General features: G+C 43.2%; 1 protein-coding gene across 1 annotated transcript; it reads left to right on the top strand.

Moving 5' to 3' along the window:
• The first annotated feature begins 758 nt into the window (after window positions 1–758).
• Window positions 759–13,966, top strand: fmr1 (FMRP translational regulator 1). The gene is made up of 15 exons (XM_012864678.3): window positions 759–1,240; window positions 4,124–4,176; window positions 4,280–4,373; window positions 4,461–4,532; window positions 5,668–5,816; window positions 5,941–6,034; window positions 6,142–6,258; window positions 7,106–7,276; window positions 7,365–7,443; window positions 7,525–7,658; window positions 8,015–8,101; window positions 8,212–8,431; window positions 8,526–8,726; window positions 9,078–9,157; window positions 11,860–13,966. Exons 1-15 carry the CDS (start codon window positions 1,190–1,192, stop codon window positions 12,073–12,075), a joined length of 1,818 nt encoding a protein of 605 aa, XP_012720132.2. The 5' UTR covers window positions 759–1,189; the 3' UTR covers window positions 12,076–13,966.
• Window positions 13,967–22,078: the final 8,112 nt, after the last annotated feature.

Raw genomic sequence — 22,078 nt, 5'->3', positions numbered from 1 at the left:
ATCATTCTGTTGTGAAAATTAAAAGCAATTATTCCAAGAACAAACTGCTAAAACCTGCATTTATTACCATTATTACATTTAAATAACATAATAAAAATATAATTTGTAGCCAAAGTTATTAAGAGCCACTGTGGAACGTCCAAAGAGTCACAGGTTGCAGACCCCTTCGAGGTACGTTCCCTTTTTAGGGAGCCGAAATTGCATGAGCTTAGTTGCATAAAAAAAAAACTCTCTCAGTAATCACACTAATATAAGGATTTTAATCAACAAGACAAAAAACAAACAAACAGGAAATCAAAGGTATGTCCAGCTCGTTTACCAGTTGAACACATTAAAGGTGGATAAGGTTTCAAAATGATTTATAATGCTCAAAGAACATGTTTATGTCTTATGTGTCTACAGTAAAGGTCAGTGCGGTTGGAGCATCTTTGTGGTTGCCTGGGCTTCTTAGTTCTAGATCACGTATAAACTTCTTATTTGCTTTGCAAATGACTGAGACAAAAAAAGCACTCTATTGCAAAAGACAGTCAAACCACAGCACGGTCACAGTTTGAACACCATGGCGGTGTCAACACAGTGATTGGATGACGTATTGGAGCGTTATTTATATTTAATCAAGAATAAAACTAGTGGTAAATGGCAGAAATAAGTTTTATTTTAAAAAAAAAACCACTCCTTTGTAATCTGCTTTGGGTGCATTCCTCCTCGTTACCCGCGGAGAGCAGTGAGAGGCACGGCGTTAGCGTGAGCAGCCTCGGATGGCAGCCGAGGAAGAAGGAAGAGACGTCACATGATGGAGAGATGCAGCCAGCCAGCCAGCAGTAGCTGCTTCCTCACTAATCACACAACATTAACATAAACCCGCTACTACACAGGCTAACTTGGACAGCAGCCCGCCGTTCATTTGCTCTCTCGTTCCGAATTAAAAACGTCGAGGGAAAACAGATGCAGAGCCCATAGACGGGTGCAAAGCGGAGAAGAGCGTCGCCGTCGCACACGGTTAGCTTAGCCCCCCCTCCTCCTCCTCCCTCCATTAGCACCGAGCTGGCAGCGTCCTTTGGCAAAGCAGCGAAGCCTCCGGTTGGAAACTCTGCCTCGGCTAGCAGCGGGCTAGCCAGCTTGCTAGCTGCTAACGTCGCTAACGGTAGTTAGCTAGCTAGCTAGCTAGCGAGCTGTGACAAGTTGCGTCATGGAGGAGCTGGTTGTGGAGGTGAGAGGGACGAGCGGAGCCTTTTATAAGGTAAGCAACGAGCTTTACGTGCCGCTTCATGGCGGCCGCCACACTTTGCTTAAACGTAAAAGCTCCCTGAGACAAAACAAAAAAGAGAGAGAGAGAGAGAAGCGCGCAGAGCTAGCGCTGCGATGCCCGGTGGTGGATGTGGGGCCTCCCGTGTCTGTGGCCAGCCTCCACCTATAGTCGGTTGGTCGGTGCAGACAAAAAAAACTAGCGCCGTGTGTTGAACCCTGTTACGGTCCACATTGTGATCGCGTCCCCGCTTAAACCGGAGCGGCCGCTGGTCTACGTGATGGTCTGCGCTGAAGTGATGGGCAGGAGGGGCTGTCACGTTGATGTCCAGAGAGGAGGAATGGACCAACCTGGTGCCAATAATAAGCGGGACTGCTGGTGAAAGGACTCTCTAGACTCGATCTCATATAAAAAAAAAGATGTGCAACCAGCATGATCCACGTTGCAGCGTTAACTTAATAAGCTGCTGGGAAGAATACAAAGATGTCACTGAGACGCGACTACAAAGTGTGAGTGAAGGGGTCAGGGCTGGATTGTAGGCTGATGATGGGGAAATCTCTCCTTAGTCTGAACTGAAGACGGCAGTCCTTCTGACCAGCTGTCTGTGAGATCCGCTGGAGGCTGAGGGACAGGAGGGCCATGCGTTTTGGCCACACTGTGGATTCTGGACATCACTTGCATCACGAAGGGATACAGAGTAAAGTCTCCTTTTTTTTGGAGGGGGGAGAGAAGAGCACTCTTGTCTTGAAGGGTACAGATTTGGACAGATGTGTACGTTTCTTTTTGGTGTAGTGGTTTCGTGGAAGATCTTGTATCTCGGAGCGTGGTCTGAGATGACCATGACATTGGGTTGGGTTAGTGTGACGCCCCAGCTCTGATCCCGCGCTACGCTGCTGCAACCCAGAACGATTTAATTGAATGTTTGGAGAACTTGTTGGAAGCTTTTGGTTTAGCTTGGGTTTTTATCCGTCCCCGACGCCAAGCCTTTAAGGCCGGTGCTGTTCCACTGGCAGGACTCTGAATCTCTGATTTCCCTTCCAGGCAGGATGGGTCCAATTTGCGGCCCTTTGTGCACATGCATGTACAGGTTCAGCTAAAAAAAAAAGTAGAATATTGTGTAAAAGTGTGACATTTTTACCCCCCAGTTATCTCAGAAAGTGAAATTCGTATAGAAGCATCACACATAGTGATATATTCCAAGCCTTTGTGTCTTGTAAGTTTGATGATTATGCCTTACAAGTAATAAAAACCCAGAATTCAGTCTCAGAAATTAAAATAAAATCTTCACTTCATTTGGGATTTAAGGCGGAGAAGCACATAATCCACGTAGCTTGAAGTGTCCAGTGTGAGATTTCCACAGCCAGTGATGGTTTGGGGGGGGGGGGGTAGTTTTCTGTCCACTGTGTTCTCTGAAGCCGTTGGTCGGTGCTAACCTGGCTAGCATGATTGCTAATGTGTTGTCCTCTACGTTCTGCACATTGTCAGTCTGGGTCTGCTCCCCTCGGATCCATTCAGGGAAAGGAGGGACGTTCTGCAGATCTTTCCTACCTCATTGGCTGAAGAGACAACAAGTGCCCGCCTTACCAAAGTTAGGGTTTAGCCAATCACGGCGTCAGATGGAAATGTCCTTGGCCATCTGAAAATGCGCAGAGCATTTCTTTCTGTTCTTCTTTCAACGATGAACTCATAGATTGTGATGCGATAGCAGCGGCTACACGTGCGTCCTCCGGCGCTGCCACGTTTATGTTGGTTCGTCTTTACACCGTAATACTGCGACGTGATCGGCCGACTCCTGCCGCTTCTCGGATGGTTGAGACACGAGAGGGACAAGGTGGACTCTGGTGTGTTTGTGAGGATTCAGCTTGCAGGGCAAGGCTAAGTCAGTGCAGCATCTACCAGGATGTTCTAGAGCACTTCATGCTTCCCTCTGCAGGCCAGCTGTGTGGAGATACTGGTTTTATTTTCCAGCTGGACTTGGTACCTGCCCACGCTGCCAAAGGAACCAAAAGCTGGTTTAGTGACCGTGGTCTTCCTGTTCCTGATTGGTCAGCAGCCCCCCTGACCTGAACCCATAGAAAACCTCTGGGCTGTTGTTAGGAGGAAGATGAGAGACACCAGACCCAACAAGGCAGACGAGCTGCAGGCAGAGATCAACTCAACCTGGGCTTCCTGAACACCGACGCAGTGGTAGAGACGCACCGATCCCGTTTTTTTTCTGATCCGATAGCGTATCGACCCATACTGAGCCCATACTGCTGTTGAATGAATGAACCGTATACCTTGCCTTGTTTGTGGTGTCCAACTTTATCAGCCCACCCCCCTCTGTCACAGTTGCAGATATTGCATTCTGCAGTCGGACCTGTTGGCGTATGAAGTTTGAAATGTTTCCAAATAGCAGACTTGGCCCGGTCCCCGCTTTACTCCGTGTTGCTCTTTTTGCTCATCGTGACGACGCAACCGGTGTAGCAAACATAGAAACGAAGATCACTGTAACTGTATCGCCGTGTATGATATTAGTAAAAAAAAAAAAAAAAAGTACTTTATTAGAATGTTGGATCGGCGCCATTCATCCGATCCCCTGGAAGCCATAATCATCAACATTACAAGAAATAAAAAGAGATTTTACATCACGTGTGATGGATCTCAACAATATATGCGTTTGACTTTCTGAAAGGACGGGCTAAAATGTATCACTTTTAACGCAACGGTCTAGTTTTTTTGAGATGTGCCCTAGGATGGTGACGAGAAGCAGCCGACCCTAATTCAGACTTAATGCTCCAACTTGTTAGTAGGGAATCACTTGGAGTGTTGGCAGAGCCTTTTTCTCCAGAACAATCCATCACGGTAAAGCTTTATTTATCGCTCTGGTTCTCCCAGGCTTTCGTGAAGGACGTCCACGAGGGATCGGTCTCTGTGGCATTTGAAAACAAGTGAGTAATATCATAGGCAAACATAATGGAATCTTTCTCAGGCCAAAGAGGCTGTTTCTAACGTGTGTGTGTGTGTGTGTGTGTGTGTGTGTGTGTGTCCCAGCTGGCAGCCGGAGCGTCAGATCCCGTTCCAGGACGTGCGCTTCCCTCCTCCGACGGGCTTCAGCAAAGAGATAAACGAGAGCGATGAAGTTGAGGTGGGACTAACTCTGTGTTTGTGAGAAAGTTTCAAAATCAAAGTCAGCACACAGCGTACTGAGCCGTGAACTGTGTGTGGTTGCCAGGTGTACTCCAGGGCGAATGACAAGGAGCCGTGTGGATGGTGGCTGGCCAAGGTTCGCATGGTCAAAGGAGAGGTATGGCTGCGTCCACACATTACATGCAAATCATTTTTCTTAGCTGCTCTTCGGGCTGGGCGACTTGAAAATAAAACCTCCAATTTTATTATAGCAAATCCGATTAAATCCAGATTTTTTTTTTCCTCCATTTCGCTTCACAAAAACAAATCAAATTATTTTAAAAACTTACTTTTATGTCAAGCGTTTCGTCTGGGAGTTGACCCGAATTCAAAGTGCAACTAAACACAAGCTGTGAAACAGGCTTGTAAAAAAAGATGGATGAAAATCTAACTAAATGTTTGCTGCTAGTGGTTTAACACAATGAGCTGAGAACAGACTTCACTTGTGCAGCTTCGTACTAACTTAAAAATAGGTAAATTAAAGTGTCTCGTCTTATGGTAAAATTAGTTTTCTCTTTACAATATATTTTCCTGACCGTATATATTTTCTTCATGGAAGCCCAATGAGTGCATAGGCAAAATAAAATCCCAATAAAAAAACAACGAAATCTTAATAAAATATAAATTTAAAGTATTTGATCAAACCGATTTATCGTCCAGCATTATCCCCAACCAAAATATTCAGTAAAATGGAATCCTGCAGCGCCTTGAGAACGAATTCATACCCTTTTTCTCACGTTACGATCACAAGCTGCTGTTTATTTTAATAGGGGTCATCTGTGATGAGCCAAAGCAAAGCAGCACAAATAGAAAAAAGGAAAGAATGTTTTTCATTGTAGAATAAAAATTCCTGTTCAGTTTCATTCGCTCTGATAGCTGCAGTTTAATTTTCCTCAGCATGTTTAGGGAAGCTGGTCAGAATGATGGCTGGAGCTAAATGCAGATCAGGCCTGGAGGAGGTTTCCCTTCCTGCAGGCCGACAGAAGCGTCTGATCTGCTGCAAAGTGTGCCTCAGAGTTACAATTTAGTGTTTTTCCAGGAGGTTTATGCCTCAGCTTATTTGCTCCTGTCCCGGCTTCATCTAGAATGTGTGGCAAGCCTGAAAATGCTATGAGAACCGAGGAACCCAAACCATATGTCGCCTTCATGTGCCCTTTTTTTTTCTATGCGAAATGTTTAGACCAGCAGCCAGTTTTTGTTTTCTTATGTTGTAAATCTTCCTTTTAGCTCACGGGACCCTTTTTCTGTTTCAGTTTTATGTGATAGAGTACGCTGCCTGCGACGCCACGCTGAACGAGATCGTGACGCTGGAGCGGTTACGGCCAGTCAACCCAAACAAACCAGCCACCAAAAACACCTTCATCAAGATCCGGCTGGATGTCCCCGAAGATCTGCGACAGATGTAAGCCCGGTTTACACCACTGCTGCCGTGTTAGTTTTTAAGTGCCTGGACTAATCATTATATCAAGGAAAAAAAGAAAAAAGAATCCTTTACGCGAAGCAAATAACGGCTGTTTGTTCTCCAGGTGCTCCAAGGAGTCGGCACACAAAGACTTTAAGAAGGCCGTCGGAGCCTTCAGTGTCAGCTACGACTCAGAGAAAAAGCAGCTGGTCATCCTGGTGCGTGAACATCTTTAAGTGTTCTCAGGTTCTAGACACCTGTCCACACAGATCCTTTTAGAAGTCGCATCCTGTTGAGTGAACCTGGCTTTTAATTGCCGTTGCAGTCGGTGAACGAGGTCACGGCAAAGCGGGCCAACATGATGAGCGACATGCACTTCAGGAGCCTCCGCACCAAACTGTCCCTCATGATGCGGAACGAGGAGGCCAGCAGGCAGCTGGAGGTACTGTCCCTTTAAAAACTAGCCACAGCCTTTGAAACGTGGCCATTTTGGTTCCAAAGACTAAATCTGTTTATTTACTGGAGATTGTATGTGATGAATAGACGTAGTCGGGCTTAATTTTTTGGTGGAAGGAAAACAAAAAGTAAACATCTGGAAAGTGTGGTGTGCATTTTTTTTGTCAGTCCCCTTTAGTCTGGTACCCCTAAATCAAATGTCTTAATTAGTAAACTGAGTCCATCTGTGTGTGATCTCACCATCTCCTCTGAAACGTGGTGGTGGGAGCGTTATGCTGAGCCTTATGTAAGAAGGAACAGGATATCTGGTCAGCTTGGAAGGGGAATGGAGCAAATACAAGAAAACCTGGGAAGAAAACCTGTTTGAGGCTACAGAAGACTTTAGGCGACGGCTCACTTTTCAGGTGGAAAGTGGCCCTAAAACCACAACTAAAGAGTCTAACTCAAAAGTTAATGTGACTCAGTCTAAGTCAAAACCCGAGTCCAACTAACAATCATAATTAAAAGTTGCTGTTCACAGCATCTCTCCATCTTACCAGACTGATGTTGAGATTTTTTTGTAAAGGATGAACACATTTTCCAGCATCTGGGGGTGCAAAAGCATACCTTAAAGCCTTTTAGCAGAATTACAGTGGAATGTGTTTCTAAAAGTGTGTCTTTAGTCAAAAATCATGGATCCTTTTCCTTCTACTTCATCAGGGTGTTAATTTTTCTAAAAGTCTAATAAATGCAGCAAAAAGGTTGTGGCCGTAACGCTAGCGTTAAATGGATGCCCAGAAAAGGGAAAGCTGTGAAGTAACTTTTGTTTTTCTCTGCGCTGTGTGGTACCTAAGAGTTCCAGGCAGCTGGCGTCCCGCTTTCACGAACAGTTCGTGGTCCGGGACGATTTAATGGGCCTGGCCATCGGGACCCACGGGGCCAACATCCAGCAAGCGCGCAAAGTTCCCGGAGTCACCAACATCGACCTGGACGAAGAGACGTGCACCTTCCACATATACGGCGAGGTAGGAGGGCTGTTGTTCCAAATCAAGTTCTCACACTAACAAGTTGCAAAAATTGCACCAAACCCTTTCTCTCTGCCTGTTTCCCCAGGACCAGGATGCTGTCCGAATAGCTAGGAGTTACCTGGAGTTTTCTGAAGACGTCATCAAGGTTCCGCGAAACTTAGTCGGTGAGCATACTGAGACAATCCCACGATTCTTTTCTTCAAATCGTGCTTTCTCCTGCCGCTGACGGGATCTGCCCCCCTCAGGAAAGGTGATCGGCAAGAACGGCAAACTGATCCAGGAAGTGGTCGATAAATCCGGCGTGGTGAGGGTCCGGATCGAGCCCGAGAACGACAAGAAGCCCTCGGTGGCTGCGGCTGCGGCGGCTGCAGCGGAGGAGGTCAGTCAGGGAGAAAATGACAAGATTATAGAGTAGTTCGGGCACAATATCAAAAATTCAGACTAGACAACAGTGCAGAGAACGATACTTATTTACGCACATATTACGGTATGACAATATCTCCATTAAGTAAAAAAAAAAGATGAAAATGACTTGAGAGCGTTTGCCATCGTTTACTTGCGTATTCTTTTTCATGTGTTTTAGTGTCATAAAATAAGTTAAAATACTTAAGATAAATATCTGCAGATCGGGCCAATTATTTATCCCAGTAATCGGTACCGTACTGGCTTACTAAAAGGATCATTACAACAGACATCAGCAACAAATTTCAAACCGTGTTTGGTGTTGTTCTTCAGGGAATGGTGCCGTTTGTGTTTGTGGGGACCAAAGAGAGTATTTCCAACGCGACCGTGCTCCTGGACTACCACCTGAATTACCTCAAGGTTTGTGCTGCAGCGTTCTGCGCATGCCAAAAGCCAGACTGATGCTGTACGACGCACGGAGAACACCAGACCGTTTCCTCACACGGACTTCTTGTGTCGGTGTCCTATAGGAGGTGGATCAGCTGCGCCTGGAGCGCCTCCAGATTGACGAGCAGCTCAGACAAATAGGAGGTGGGGGCGGAGGAGCGGGGACAGGCCCCCGGAACCCCAAAGACAAATCTTACGTGTTCGATAACGGGATGGGGATGGGCAGAGGAGGAGGAGGAAAGCCCTACGCGGGAGGAAGGGGAGGGCGAGGCCGCAGAGGGGGAGGGGCGGCCTTCACCTCAGGTACGTTCACTTTAATTCCTCCCGTTCTCATGTGCCGAGCCGTCAAACCGTAGCAGTGCGAAGCCGACACGCGCTCTCACCTTCAATTCCACAGGCACCAACTCGGAGGCGTCCAACGCCTCGGAGACGGAGTCGGACCACAGGGAAGAACTCAGCGACTGGTCCCTGGCTCCCACCGAGGATCTGATGACAGGAGGCGGGTCCCTGCCCAGACGAGCAGACGGGAGGAAAAGAGCCGGGGGCGGAGGCCTCAGGGGCCGCGGAGGGCGAGGCAGAGGAGGGGGAGGATACAAAGGTGAGGGGCTGGGATTGTCAGCAAGCCTTATGCTGTCGCCTCAACCAGCATTGCTGTTTCTATATCTTTGTTGTCATTATGTAACTGTAATTACGTTTTTGGTGAGACATGGGCTCAGAGTTTACGTAAAGTAGCCGTCATGGTGCGTTCCTCGACCTGCGAAGACAACTGGAACACATCCGTGTACAGATCAATATGAAAATACTGAGTCTGCCAGATAAACACTCCCTGAGAAGTAGCAAAAATGTAAATGTTTACGTTAAAAAGCTGTGCTGGGTGGGTTTTTTTTAACATTCATACACATTTCATGTTTTCTTTTCTGTTAAAATGATTTCTTTTTGTATCGGTTAGGTGACGAGCTGCAGTGGGGCGAGCCAAGACCTCGTCATGTAAGAGACTCTAAGCCGAGAGGCCCGGAAGATACTCTACAGGTGAACACTTGCAGATATCAGAGCCATTAATCTCCTCCACTGCTGGATTTCCTGGACAAAGCACTCCTCTACCGTTTACTGACAGTCACATCTGATTATTCCCGTGAATGGGAATAAGCAGACCTAGAGTGTGATAGATGCTGGGCTGTCCAGCAGGGTTTCTCCTTAAAACTCATCTGCCTATACCTAGTCTAGTTCTCAGTTAAAATCAGCCCCAGGCTTCGACTGGTTGAAAAGTAAGCAGCTGTAAAGTGCATGGTCCGTATGTGTTGCTCATTGGTTTTGTAGTCGCCACAAGGCTATCCTGACGACATTGTCTTTCTGTCGCTCGACCTCACCTCAGCTTCAAATCATCCTTTTATCACACTCTGGAGGTTGGGAGTCCAACTGGAATCTGATTCTGATTTTATTTTCTGGTTTACTCCAGATTGTCACTAGATAATTAATATCACACCTGGCTTAATGACGTGAATGCTTTTAGAATCGTGTTTTTAATTTTAGAGGTTGCGGTATATTTAGCTCTAAATGAACCTTCTGTGTGATACGTGACTATAACAATAGATGCAGATTCCTGGTGCTGTCAGTCAAAGCACAATACTTAATTTCTCCTTAGTCTGCTTAAAAAAAAACTTGGGTTTTTGTCACGCTGTGCAACCGGTTTGGATTGGCCAGTTTGATATTAGTTTGCCAGATTCATGTTTTCATTGGTTCACCAGTGGGTAGTTACAAATATGTGCAAAAGTAGTCATTGTTGTTGATTTTCTAGTTTTGAACTTTGCATCAGAGGCTAAAAATGAAAGTCTTTGTAAGATGCATGTGCAGTGGTCTGCAAACATGTTCTCATTGGCTGTTTACACGATGGATGAACACAAAGTTGGGAAGCGGAGGGAGAATGATGCAAGGTCCAGATAGTTGTGTTTATGTAAAATAAAATCATTTTATTTATACAGTATTAGTAACTGAAATATTAATACTTGATAACAAGACGAAAGACGAGGGTCTAAGGAAGGTCCAGGATGAGGCTCTGTTATATTTTCCACTCTGGTAAAGAGGCTTTCTGTAGTTTCTTTCAACTTAGTTTGAGCTTCGTGTTTCATATTTGTTGAATCATTTAAAGCGTCTCCTTTCTTTTACACCAAATGAAGGCTGCGTCCCTGTGTTATAGTGTTTATTTCATTTGACCCACAAAACAGAACCCCCCAGGTCTTCCTCAAGTTATCCATTAATGACTTTGTCTAAAGTTTATTGATCTCATCAATCGATTAACGATTAATTGACAAGCTGCCATTTTCCTAAAAACATGTCTTTTCTCTTGTATTACCAGAGTCTTTTCATAACACGAGAGGCAAGATTTTTACAATATATTAAATAAAAAAGGAATTTTATTATATTTGAACACTTGTTTGTGGCAGCTGTGTCAAATTTTGACTGAATTAACCAAATATGTGGTTTTCTCGCACCTTATTAAACTTAAGTATATTTATAGAAATTGAACATAACATGAATTTATTAGGTGACTGAATAGAAGAAAATAAGATGACAAGAATAAAATATGTGAAACACTTAACACCCCCCCCCCCCCATAAACCGAGAGATGTAAATCTATCATTTAGAGACAGCGTAACATTTAAGCTAACGGTTTAAACAAACCATAAAAGTAACAACTTCAAATATCCCTGAGAGGCTGAATACAACCAATAGCAGAAGAGCGACTGTGTGCTCGGCTCTTCTTGTGCTACTCTGTGACGCTGTCAGCAGCACGACCATCCACCACAATAGCTCTTGTTGTTGTTCTCGTCCATTCAACACTGAAATCAGGGACGTCTGGTCACCTTATTATAACGTAAGGAGCTCGTCAAGTGTTTATATATATATTAACAGAAGCGCATAAAGAGCATTTTGCTTCCCGGCCGTCAAGAAACGGTGTACAGTAATCCCACAACAGACTTTGTTGGGGTCTTCACCATCCTATCTTTGCCTCCATACTGATTATTTATGTTACAGCTATTATGGTCTGGCTCCGTTTAAGGGTGAGCAGCAGCGCCCCCTTCTGGAAGGCAACAGCTCTACAACGATGAAAGAAGTTCCTCCTAAGCGGGCGTTATCAGTTAATCAAACGGAACAAATTTTAATCTAATAAACCATTAATCAACATTTGATCAAGTCGATTATTAGTTTACATCCTTACTCGGCATCCACGAAACCCAGCTTCACACGGTGTCGGCTGGACCGTCTGCCTTGTTGCCGCTGGCATGGTCCATATTCTTCAGCATCACTTTGGTGTGGATCCTTGCATTCTTCTTCAGCTGTAGCTGATGGTGCAAACGGGCTAAATATAGACGTACACCGCTCTGTTTGTTTTTTAGTTGTGAAAAGATAACAATATCCCTTATATAGGAAACTGTTTGACCAATCTGTATAATCTGATTGAATTTGACTTTGGAAAGTGCCTTGAGATGACATGTTTCATGAATTGGTGCTATATAAATAAAATTTAATTGGATATTGTTTTCCTCACGATTAGGAACTACTTTATCTTGCTGCATTGTCTAAAATCAGAGCACACCACTTTAAAGTTTGTGGCTGTAACATGAAGACAGGTGAAAATGTAAAGGGGTAGGAATAATTAAAAAGTCCACTCTACTTTAATTGTTTAACAAACGAGAGGGCGGCAGCAGATTTAATGTTCTTTCACCCCGCAGATTCGTGTGGATGGAAACGAGCGCAGCGTGCAGCATTCGTCGGCTGGGCGAGGAGGAGGAGGAGGGGGAGGGGGAGGTGGGCCTTCCTCATCCCAGAGCGGCATCGGCGTCGGAGGCGAGGGCCAGCCTCGTCATCATCATCAGAGACCCATCAGAGATCGAGTGATGAAGAAGGACAAACAGGACGCTCCGGCGCTGGTGAACGGCGTGTCGTAGATCCACCGATGGAGGACCTTCCCAAACACACACACACACACAACTTCTCATACACCACCCTACAATCTGGCGTTTTTTTTTTCTTTTTCCTGTCTTTGTCACACACAAGAGGACACACATTTCCATCAGCATGGAAACACTTAGTGACGTCTTGAACCAGAGGTGGTCTGGTTTCTGCTGGTTCGCTCTGTTCCTGCCTGGTGTCGTCTCCTCTTCCTCTCTGGAGTTAAGGAAGGTGGACCGTTTTTTTTTTTGAAAAAAGAAGAAGAAGAAGAGTTTTGATAAAAGCTCCTCCGTCACAGAAAAATTAGCTGGAATAAAGATCCCGATTCACTTCATCGAAATCTCAAATGTTTTTTCTCCCGGCCCGTTCAGGCTCACTGCCACGAGGAAACAGAAACGTACACGAACGAAGACGACAGCAGAAACCTGCGGGAGTGACTTTAGCCGCTCAGCAAGGTTTCTTCTACGTAAACGTCTACATTTTTACTGGTAGAGGAGAATTATAGAAATGATCCGTCTTCGCTGTGTTTTCCCCTCCGGTACAGAAATAGGTTTTGGTTGTCTAAAACTCCCAGAATCCAACATTTCAAAGCCAGCTGCAACACGAGACCAGATTTATTACAATTCTCGGTCCGACAGAGTAGCGGATCAGAGATTTTAAGTGTCACCACCAATAACTTGTACATGTGGGAGATGTGTGGTTGCGGGGGGGGGAATGTTTTGCAGATGGCACTTTTATTTTGTACCTTTTTGACACTGACATACAAAACAGGTATGCACTCCTGAAGCAAGGCTCTACATCATGCTGTTATTTAAAAGACCCGCATTTCCTCTGATACCTAAATACTGTAAACGGTCAAACACGATTCTGACTTACACGTGAGCCACTTTGGTCCGACTCATTTGTTCAAAAGCAAACTGAGACGCAGCGGTAACTTCCAACAGGCGAGTTGAACAACTGTGTAAAAGAAATGCTCCACCCGTCTTGTGATATGAGAAAAAAGGTAAAACCACTGACTTATGGCTCCAACCTGTAAAGTAGACTATTCAAGCAGTGCCTGTGCTGTGATACGGCTTCACCGCAGCACACCTGCACTGGTTTTGACTCTGCTGCACTGATTCACAGGGTGGTACTAAAGAGCTGTCAGATGAAGGCTCCAACCTGCATTTACTTTGTTTTCTCATTCCATTCACTTAGATTAAACAAGTCAGTTTAAGTCGAGGGCAGGTGGAATAGCTCAAACAGGACAGAACTTATCAATTCACCGAGTCTAGTCATGTATACATCTTTTTGTCTAGCTGTAGATGAAATATCAGTTGTTTTGGTTGAGGTTTTACCCCCTTCTGGTTATCCAGCATATTTGTGAACTATCCCTTTTCCTGTTTACGTTTTCTAAAAACGTCACATTTTGGCTGCATCTCGACGCAAACGAGACCGTTTTTTTTGTACAGCTACGAGAGAGTCAGTGAAGCAGTCATTATGTGCCTGTGATTTTTTTCAGAAACTGTGTGAGCTTCTTGTTTTTCAGTCATTATGAGGCTCCTTTTATGTTTGTGCCTTGGGTTTATGTTCCTTGTGTGTAAATTTAGCTCATTTTAAGCAAACGGTCATCAGCATATTGACGTGTAATGGAGATTCTGTGATTCTTCATGGGAGAAAATGGCTGTTTTTTAAAAATTAAAGAAGTCCCCCCCTCCCTCCCAAGAGTTTTCCCCATAATGAAGGTTAAAACAATGTGATGTCTTTGAACTGTAATGACGCATTTTAACGTTGTATTCACAGATTTTTGTTAATGATTTGCATGAAAGCGATGCGTTTAGCCGGCGAGAAAGCCTTAAAAGTTAATTTCCTGTCATTTTTTTTTCTATTAAAGTTCTCAGTTCAAAATGACTGCAATAATGAAAATGGGCTAATATAGGATTTTTTTTCTCGCTTTTATGATTTAAGGAAAAAAAAAACAGATTAGGTGTTAAACAGTTAGTGTCTACGAAAGCACTCAAGAAATGTTAAGGCTTAACTGTGAATCGGTCGGCTTTTTATTATTTAACACAAACACTTCAGAAACCGTTAACTATCCTTTTTTTGCTCGTTCTCATTGAAAAATATGTTGTCGTTTTTCTAGATGCATCTACCGTAACTGTAGAGTTGATACAGTTTTATAGAAAGAAAAAAAAATTATGCATAACAAAGAGCGAAGCGAAGAGACTATAAATGGATCTGGCGAAGCCTTTTGTTAGGAATCCCGCACGTCTAGAGGTGACCTTTTTGGCCAACTTACCAGAAACAGTTCATTCGATGCAACTCTTGAGCAAACCGTTCTAAAGGAAAGTCCAAATTGTTTTCATTTTAGCAGTCTATAATGCCCTTCACTGATACCTGAGTGCGTAGGGGACACCTTTGAGTCCATTTCATGACATGTGCCTTTGATTGTTGCTAGCATCACAGCCTAGGCATATAAATCAGGCACGGAGGATTAGTGTCTCAGGATGTTCTCTTTTTCTGAAGTTAAAACTCAATTCTTCTGCGTTACTCTGACTTCGGCTGAGGTCTGACCGCAAGGCATTAAAGGTTCATGAGTGGTGGGTTTCAGTTCGTAAGGAAAGTGGCCTCTAAGCACCTGAGCTAGAAGGTGTTGTATCTTAGTGCACTTGACAGATTGAAGCCTGTAGCTCATGACCCAGTTCAGCCGATCTGTGAAATTCTGAGCAAGTCTTAAGTGGTCACTTACACCTCACACACACACCCTTTTTAAAGTTTCATTTCTGGGTGTAAAGTAGTAAGTGAACCTACTGCTAATGTCGCTCTAGCACCTGCTAAAGGAGCTGTAGACCTGGCTTAGGTTGAGCCAGGTCTTTTTTTTTTTTTTTTTTTTTTTCTCAGTCTTGCATTGCATGAACATCTTTCATGTGGACTTCAGACATAGAGTGAACTTGAACGTATCGTTTTTACAATAGGCGTTTGGCTTGGTGTAGCCAGTCAAGAACTCAAAACGCCCACCTATGTGACGTGTGGAACTTATATAACATCTTAGGAAATGGTGACGAGTAAAAAGTCATGAAACAGGTTGGTTTTTTTTTTATATATTTTTTTCCACTTTAAAATAAGTATAATGTATGTCAATTTCCCCAGCACTAAAATGTTAAGACTTTGCTTTCGCTCGTTTACATGGCAGCCGTGTTTCCGTTTAGTTTCTCCAGTTAGGCTTCAAACTAGAGCATCAACCAATGGGTCCACTGTAAGTAACCTCTACCGTCAGTAGAGCATGTTTAAAGAAAAAGCATCTAAGCAAGAAGGGAGTATGGCATACTGTATATAATGTCATTTTCATTTTTTTTTTTTTTTTTGGGGGGGGGGGGGGGGGTTGTACAATTGTTTCAAATGCGCTCTTTGCTATTTTCTCTTTTTTGTTTTTGTTGTTTAATATTGAGCTAAGTGCTTGAGCTGTTCAGAATAAACTCGGAAGATGTGCAGAAAAATAGATTCCTTTGTAGTAGGTTTGGGTTACATACAGTTGATTTAAAGAGCTTTGCAGAGGGAGGACATTTTCATCTGACATTAAGAAAATCTGCCCAGTACTGGATAAAATACTGACCCCACTCAGGGAATCTGACCTAATGATTGAGGGACCCTGACTTTACAAAGGGTCTCTGATAAAGAGGACAGTATTAAAGTAATCGTCACGATTTCATCAACATTTAGATTCTCTGCTACCCCCAGATCTGATAAACTAAAGTGTTCAGGTTTCAAGTTGGTAAATTTTGTGGGTTCTGATCATCTGGTCCCCTCGCCACCTTTATAGTTTTGGGTGTTTTGTACCAGAGGTTTATTTGGGGTTCAGCCTCCATTGGGGGCTCCAAAACGAATTTCGTACCAGCTATGCTTCAGTTTGAATTTCCTAGACAATGGGTAATTTTCTAGACTCATAGTCTACTTTAAGGAAATGTAGCGTCATTGCTACAAGAAAAGATCTACTAGCCAGTCATGACTCAGTTAATTTGGTTTAATTATGAGTGTCAATCTGTCCAGTTCCATAAGGGTCAACACAAATTAAGAAAAGCGTGCAGTAATAACTCCTCTGGAAAAATATCTAAATAAAGTAAATTTCAGTGTTTTATGTCTATATTTCATCAAAATAGCTAAAGAAAACTAAACTGATATGCCATGGTTTTGGTACACAGGTACGGTATGGAGTGGAAGAAGGGACAAAATGACTCGGGATCCATCATGGCGTGTAACAGCCAACGCTATCAAAAACACAAATTAACAAGCAAATTTAGAGTTTTGTGTTTTCAAATGGGTTTGGACTATTGAATAGACTGAGGAAACGTAGCTAAAGATGTATGCTAACACGTGCTAAGGTGTAGCTGATTTCAAAGCGGCTGCGGCGAGTATCGTTAGCTTCATCTGTTGTGAGACTAAACTGGGTTTGAATTGGCAAGAAATGCAGAAACATAGCATATTTTTAACTTTGTTTTTTTATTCTGATCTATAACTGAACTTAAAGAGTGATAGTAAATATAGTCTCTGTGATTGTTAGCCGTGCCTGCAGTCTACACGGGCAGCGTCTGACTCCAGCCGTGATCAAACCACTCATGGCTATGTTGAAACCTGTACGAACTCCTACCTATACGGTAGCTGAGAAACCAACAAGGTTGATGTTTTCTGATTGATTTTTCTCCTGAATTCCAAGCTTAAATTGACCCCTTATGCTAGGACTTTCTTCCTCTCTGAGTGTAAAGATATATCTAGGGTGTTTGAAAACTGCCATTTTCAAACACCCTAGATATCTTTTATAAACCTGTTATTTATCGTCTTAAGAGCGGCTTGGTAGACTTACCTTGCACAGATGTTGGATTGTTGGAAAGTGCTATAAATGTTTTGGAGATCTTCGCTTTAGCGCTCTTGTCACACAGATTGGAGGAGATTCTCTCCAGCTCTGGTTGTGCGTTGGTGTTTTTTATTTTTTATTTTTATCTTGCCTCCAAGTTCAGGCTGGATGTGTTTTTGACTTGCTGGAGAGTAAATTAGTCCTGGAGAGTAAAAGCTGAAGGATGTCTTAGTGTTTTTGGTTGGATTATTAGTGCGATCACTAACAAACAGTACTGCTGAACAACATCAATGTATGTAAATAAGTATAAAACAGTACAGTGAAAGACGACTGTTGCATGCAGACCAGCTGAGGTCACTGAGGAAATATTGCTTAGGAAGCGTTTGACTGCCTTGGTGGTGACGTTGTTTTGCAGCTCTGCTGTTAGCTAAGTAACCTGGCATCTAAACTACTCATCTGTGATCAGAACGGCTCAGCTCATGGCACAGAGCTCATCTCAGTGGGGTAACTATCAAGACCCTCGTCCTATGCCAAGATGCATGAACAGCATTGGCTGCAGCCGATCACACGGCTCCTGAACCATTTGGGATCCCGAATGACACAACCGGTGCAAATGGGTAGCGGGCTGCCAAATGGCTCCATGCGCAGCATTTAAGACATAACGGTGCAGCGTTTTCTGCACGTTTTACAGGGGATCCCAGGAACATGAAATCCAGTCCAAAGTGTTTAAACCTTGATGATGGGGTTTCTTGGAAGGAGCACCGCTTCTGAAACTTGCAAATCACTGTAAACCCACTTGTGTCTCACCTAGAAATGTGTCTTTGTAAGCTAGCGGAACCGAAAGTTGGGTCTAGAAGCCTGCCTTCAGCATTTAGACCTTATTGATTGCGAATTAGAAATAAAGTAGAGATACATCTGGTTGGGTGTAGTACTTTACGGCTCAGTGGAGAGTATTTCTGTGGATGTAGTTATAAGAGTCCATGTGATTGTCACATGAGTGCTGTCCTGACTATAGACCAGAACTGCTAATGCAATGACTTGGTTTGGATTCTTTCATCTGAAGTCACAACGCACTAGTGGAACATCGCACACATTTGATGTTTACTCTGCGGCAGGCATTTAAAGATACTTCAGAACCGCCGTGAGCTCCATTGCGGTTCGTTTTGGGCTAAACCACGAAGGTGAATCCAAACAGTGTTTTTCATCATCAGCTCAGACGTCAGACAGCGGTTATTTGTAGAAGGTAACGTCGATGAATACTAGGTGTTCACATTATGGGCTATTCAACTATAGATTGCCAGAAAGTGACGACTTGCAGAGCATCTGTAGATACTTAAACCAGGGTAATTCAAAAAGCTGTAAAACCTTGTGTGCACTTTTTGGGCATTTTAATCTTTGTTTTCTCTTTTGTATATACTACCTGCATTTAAGATGTTTGGGTGGACATGTCTGGTTATAGTGCAATATATTTTGTATGCAAGCAGTTTCAATAAATAAAGTTTGATCTTCCTCCGGTAGCTTTGACTCGTGTTTTTGGACCCAGGTGTTGTGCTACCGATGACTCATAAGTACTTGTACTTCCCTGCAACCCTACATGGAAAAGATAATTTCCTCTGAAATTATCAGTAATTTCAGCCACACATACAGACACAATCAGATTTTCCTTGCACTGGACAATAATGCTTTAGCCTGTGTTGGTTTATGACATAAAATCATCCCAATAAAATACAGTGTAATGCAACAAAATAAAGCGATATATATATATATATATATATATATATATATATATATATATATATATATATATATATATATATATATATATATAATGTATATGTATGTATATATATGTATGTATGTATGTATGTATGTATGTATGTATATATATATATATATATATATATATATATATATATATATATATATATATATATATATATATATATATATCGCTTTATTTTGTTGCATTACACTGTATTTTATTGGGATGATTTTATGTCATAAACCAACACAGGCTAAAGCATTATTGTCCAGTGCAAGGAAAATCTGAGAATCGAAGCAGGTGCTTGTATTCACATCCCTTTACTCAGACACTCATACATGAAGACAAGTTCACCCACTTGCATTCAGAAGTCGCCTAATCTGAAAACCAATGTTGATAGAGAGCCATGGAAGATGTGTTTAAAGTTTCCGACAAGCCACATATAGGGAACACAGGAAATGTGTGGAGGAAGGACCTCTGGTTAGATGTCACCAAAACAGACACCTTTGGCCTAAATGTAATACATGCACAGCACATTATCCTGAACGCACCTTCCCCATTGTAAAACATAACAGTGGCTGCATCATTCTGGTTTTTAATATATATATATCCTGGACAGGGAAGCTGGTCAGAGTTGATGGCAAAACAGATTAAAAATAGATGGAGCATAATACAGGGCAGTACTGGAAGGAAACTTGTTAGAGGCCACATAAGGGGGCGCAGTTTCCCCTTCCAGAGGGACAACTAACCTGAGCCCGCAGCCAGAAATATCAATGAGTTGAAATCCCCCAGTCAAAGTAAGGATCTCAATCTAGTTGAGAGTCTGTGGAAACACTTGAATATTGCTGTTCACTCTTCATGCAACCTCAATAAGCTATTTTGCCGATAAATAAAAATAATAAAAATTAGCAAAACCTGCCATCTGTGCAAAGTAGACTCAAAAAGACTTTTGTCTTTAATTTGTAGTTCTACAAAACAGAGGAGGCCAAAGAGACACACTTCAGATTATTTGTCAAAAAAGGAATATGGCATCGTTGGTTTATCACATAAAAACCACAAAAAAATACATTGAGGTGTTGTGCTTGCAATGTGACAAAATGGGAAAGTGTTTAAGAGCTATGAGTGTATCTGCACGACAGTCTGTATATAAAGCACCAAATTAATTTTAAATACATTGAAGTTGAGTAATGAAGCCACAGACAGTTGCTCATCAATAAAAAGTGCTATAAAGTTTGAAGAATAGGAGGAAAGAGCAGGATTTTTACCAGCGTGTAATACTGACTTTCCACCACATGGGGGAACTGTGGCATCATGTTCGCTCCCTCTTCCTCCTGCAAAGCATCACAAAGAAAGTGAAAGGGAGCGGGAAGAAGGCCTGGGTACATTTTGAAAATTCATGACATGCACTTCTCTACTTCTACAAGATACACAACGAGAATAATGAGCTCAAAGCTGAGAACTTGGTATTTCCTGACTATTTTATCATTTCATGTCCCTTTTCGCGCGCGCGCGTGTGTATACTTGTACTTGTAACTAAGTGAGAACATGTTTAGCTCACTTCACTAGTAAAGTGAGGACTTTAATGTAAGGTGAGGACCTTTTTTTTTTGGTTCTCGCTTTTTGGGCTATTGATTAGGTTTAGGACTAATTGGTGCCAATTAAGTTCAGGGTTAGGCCATAGAAAGGGTTGAAAATTAATGGAAGTTAAGGCACGGTCTTCACTTTGTATTTTAAACAAGGTTGTGTGCTTGTGTGTGTGTGTGTGTGTGTGTGTGTGAGAGAGAGAGAGAGAGAGAGAGAGAGAGAGAGAGAGAGAGAGAGAGAGAGAGAGAGAGAGAGAGAGAGAGAGAGAGAGAGAGAGAGAGAGAGAGAGAGAGAGAGAAATAACTCCAAAAGCAGTATCATTACTGAAATTAGCGGTACAGCTGTGGCTTCCACAATACTGCAAAAGACAGCAACAATAACAATGAAAATCTCTGAACAAACAGCCACCCTGATGATGAAGGCTGTGCTGTGAGGGGAGGGAGAAGTGACGTGTTTAGCTTTCTGTGTTTGCCCCTAATTAAGCACTCTCTTCAAATCTATCTCTTTTTTATCACCCGCTTCACTAACAACTTTTCCAACAACTGTTTTATTCATAAATCCTGTGTCTTTTCCATCTTTTCCTCTCTCTCTCTCTCTCTCTTACTCTAGTCATTCTGTCTCTCAGTGTCTGACCTAGTTTTGGACTCCCTCAGACACACACACACACACATACACACACATGCGCGCGCACACATACCCAGGATGCACGGTCTTTGCAGGTGTTTAAAACCCTGATTGGCTGCATTTTGATGTGGTGTTTTGATGGTCTGGGGATGTCTGGGCTGCTGATTTGCGAGGCTGGAACTGGTCGAGGTTATGAAACAGCACTTTGAGACAATCAGGCAACAACAGGAACAACAGCCCGTGTTTAATTCCAGCCCTGCTCCCTGCTTAAATCTCTCCTCTCCTCCAACCAACGCTGCTGTTTGCTGGTTGTGATGCAGACTTGTGCTGGCATGTTGCCCCAGACCAGACCAGACCAAAAAAAAAAACAAAAAAAAAAACACAAACACTGAAACACAGCAAGACGCTGAGAAAAACAAAGACAGACACAGCACAAAAACCCAAGGCACGTCTCAGGATGTTTTCTTTTTCCAGTGCATTTGGACCTGTCGTGCGCCCTCATCAAAGGGGTCCAAGCATGCGAGAGAGGACAGTGAGACAGCGACAGTCGAGGCTCGGCGACAGCTCCCCGCACACGCCGCAGTGGAAACTTTCAACCATCTGCTCTGTCGTTATTTGTAGCCAGGCGTAAACAGCAAAAACCTGCCGCTGGGCATGTGGCGCAGGAGACGTGTGATTGTTAGGACGAGGCTCGGAGCTGCGGAACACTTTGGATCATGTTAACGTTGCAGCTGATCTGAATGAAAAGTGATGCGCTTGGATAAAGGACAAGGAAGGAGGTGACAAGCACAGTGTGCAAGGGGACCAGAGACCATCTGATTTAAAGAAATCTGACTTACCCCACACTCAAACATGGCTACTCAGCAAATGGATTGGAGAGACATCTTTTCAAATATAATGAGTCACTGCACCTTGCAAAATTGTTGATGCCAATTGAGCTTTTTCTCATTTCGTCACGTTAAATACGCAAACCCGAAAGTCTTTTCAGATGAATTACCAGGAAATACCCCCTTTACTCCTATTTAAAATCCACATTTTCTCTCTTGTACGTGCAAAACTCTGTGTGAGGCAAAAAACGGACACTGCACGTCACCCTGAGTACTCCAGCCCCACCATCAAGTACAGCGCGGGCAGCATCATGCTGTGGGAAAACCTTTTATCGGGTTCACCTTCCAGTAGGATGACAGCCCAGTCAGGGCTA

Source organism: Fundulus heteroclitus, chromosome 23 (genome assembly GCF_011125445.2).
Source record: "Fundulus heteroclitus isolate FHET01 chromosome 23, MU-UCD_Fhet_4.1, whole genome shotgun sequence".
Taxonomy (NCBI): Eukaryota; Metazoa; Chordata; class Actinopteri; order Cyprinodontiformes; family Fundulidae; genus Fundulus; species Fundulus heteroclitus.
The sequence above is the reverse complement of the archived record's forward strand: the minus strand, read 5'-3'. Positions and strand labels throughout refer to the sequence as shown.

Coding starts and splice junctions, on each gene's coding strand:
- fmr1 (XM_012864678.3), top strand. CDS start 1,190: ATGGAGGAGCTGGTTGTGGAGGTGAGAGGGACGAGCGGAGCCTTTTAT. Junction 6,035..6,141: donor AAAAGCAGCTGGTCATCCTG/GTGCGTGAACAT, acceptor TTGCCGTTGCAG/TCGGTGAACGAGGTCACGGC. Junction 7,659..8,014: donor CGGCGGCTGCAGCGGAGGAG/GTCAGTCAGGGA, acceptor GTTGTTCTTCAG/GGAATGGTGCCGTTTGTGTT.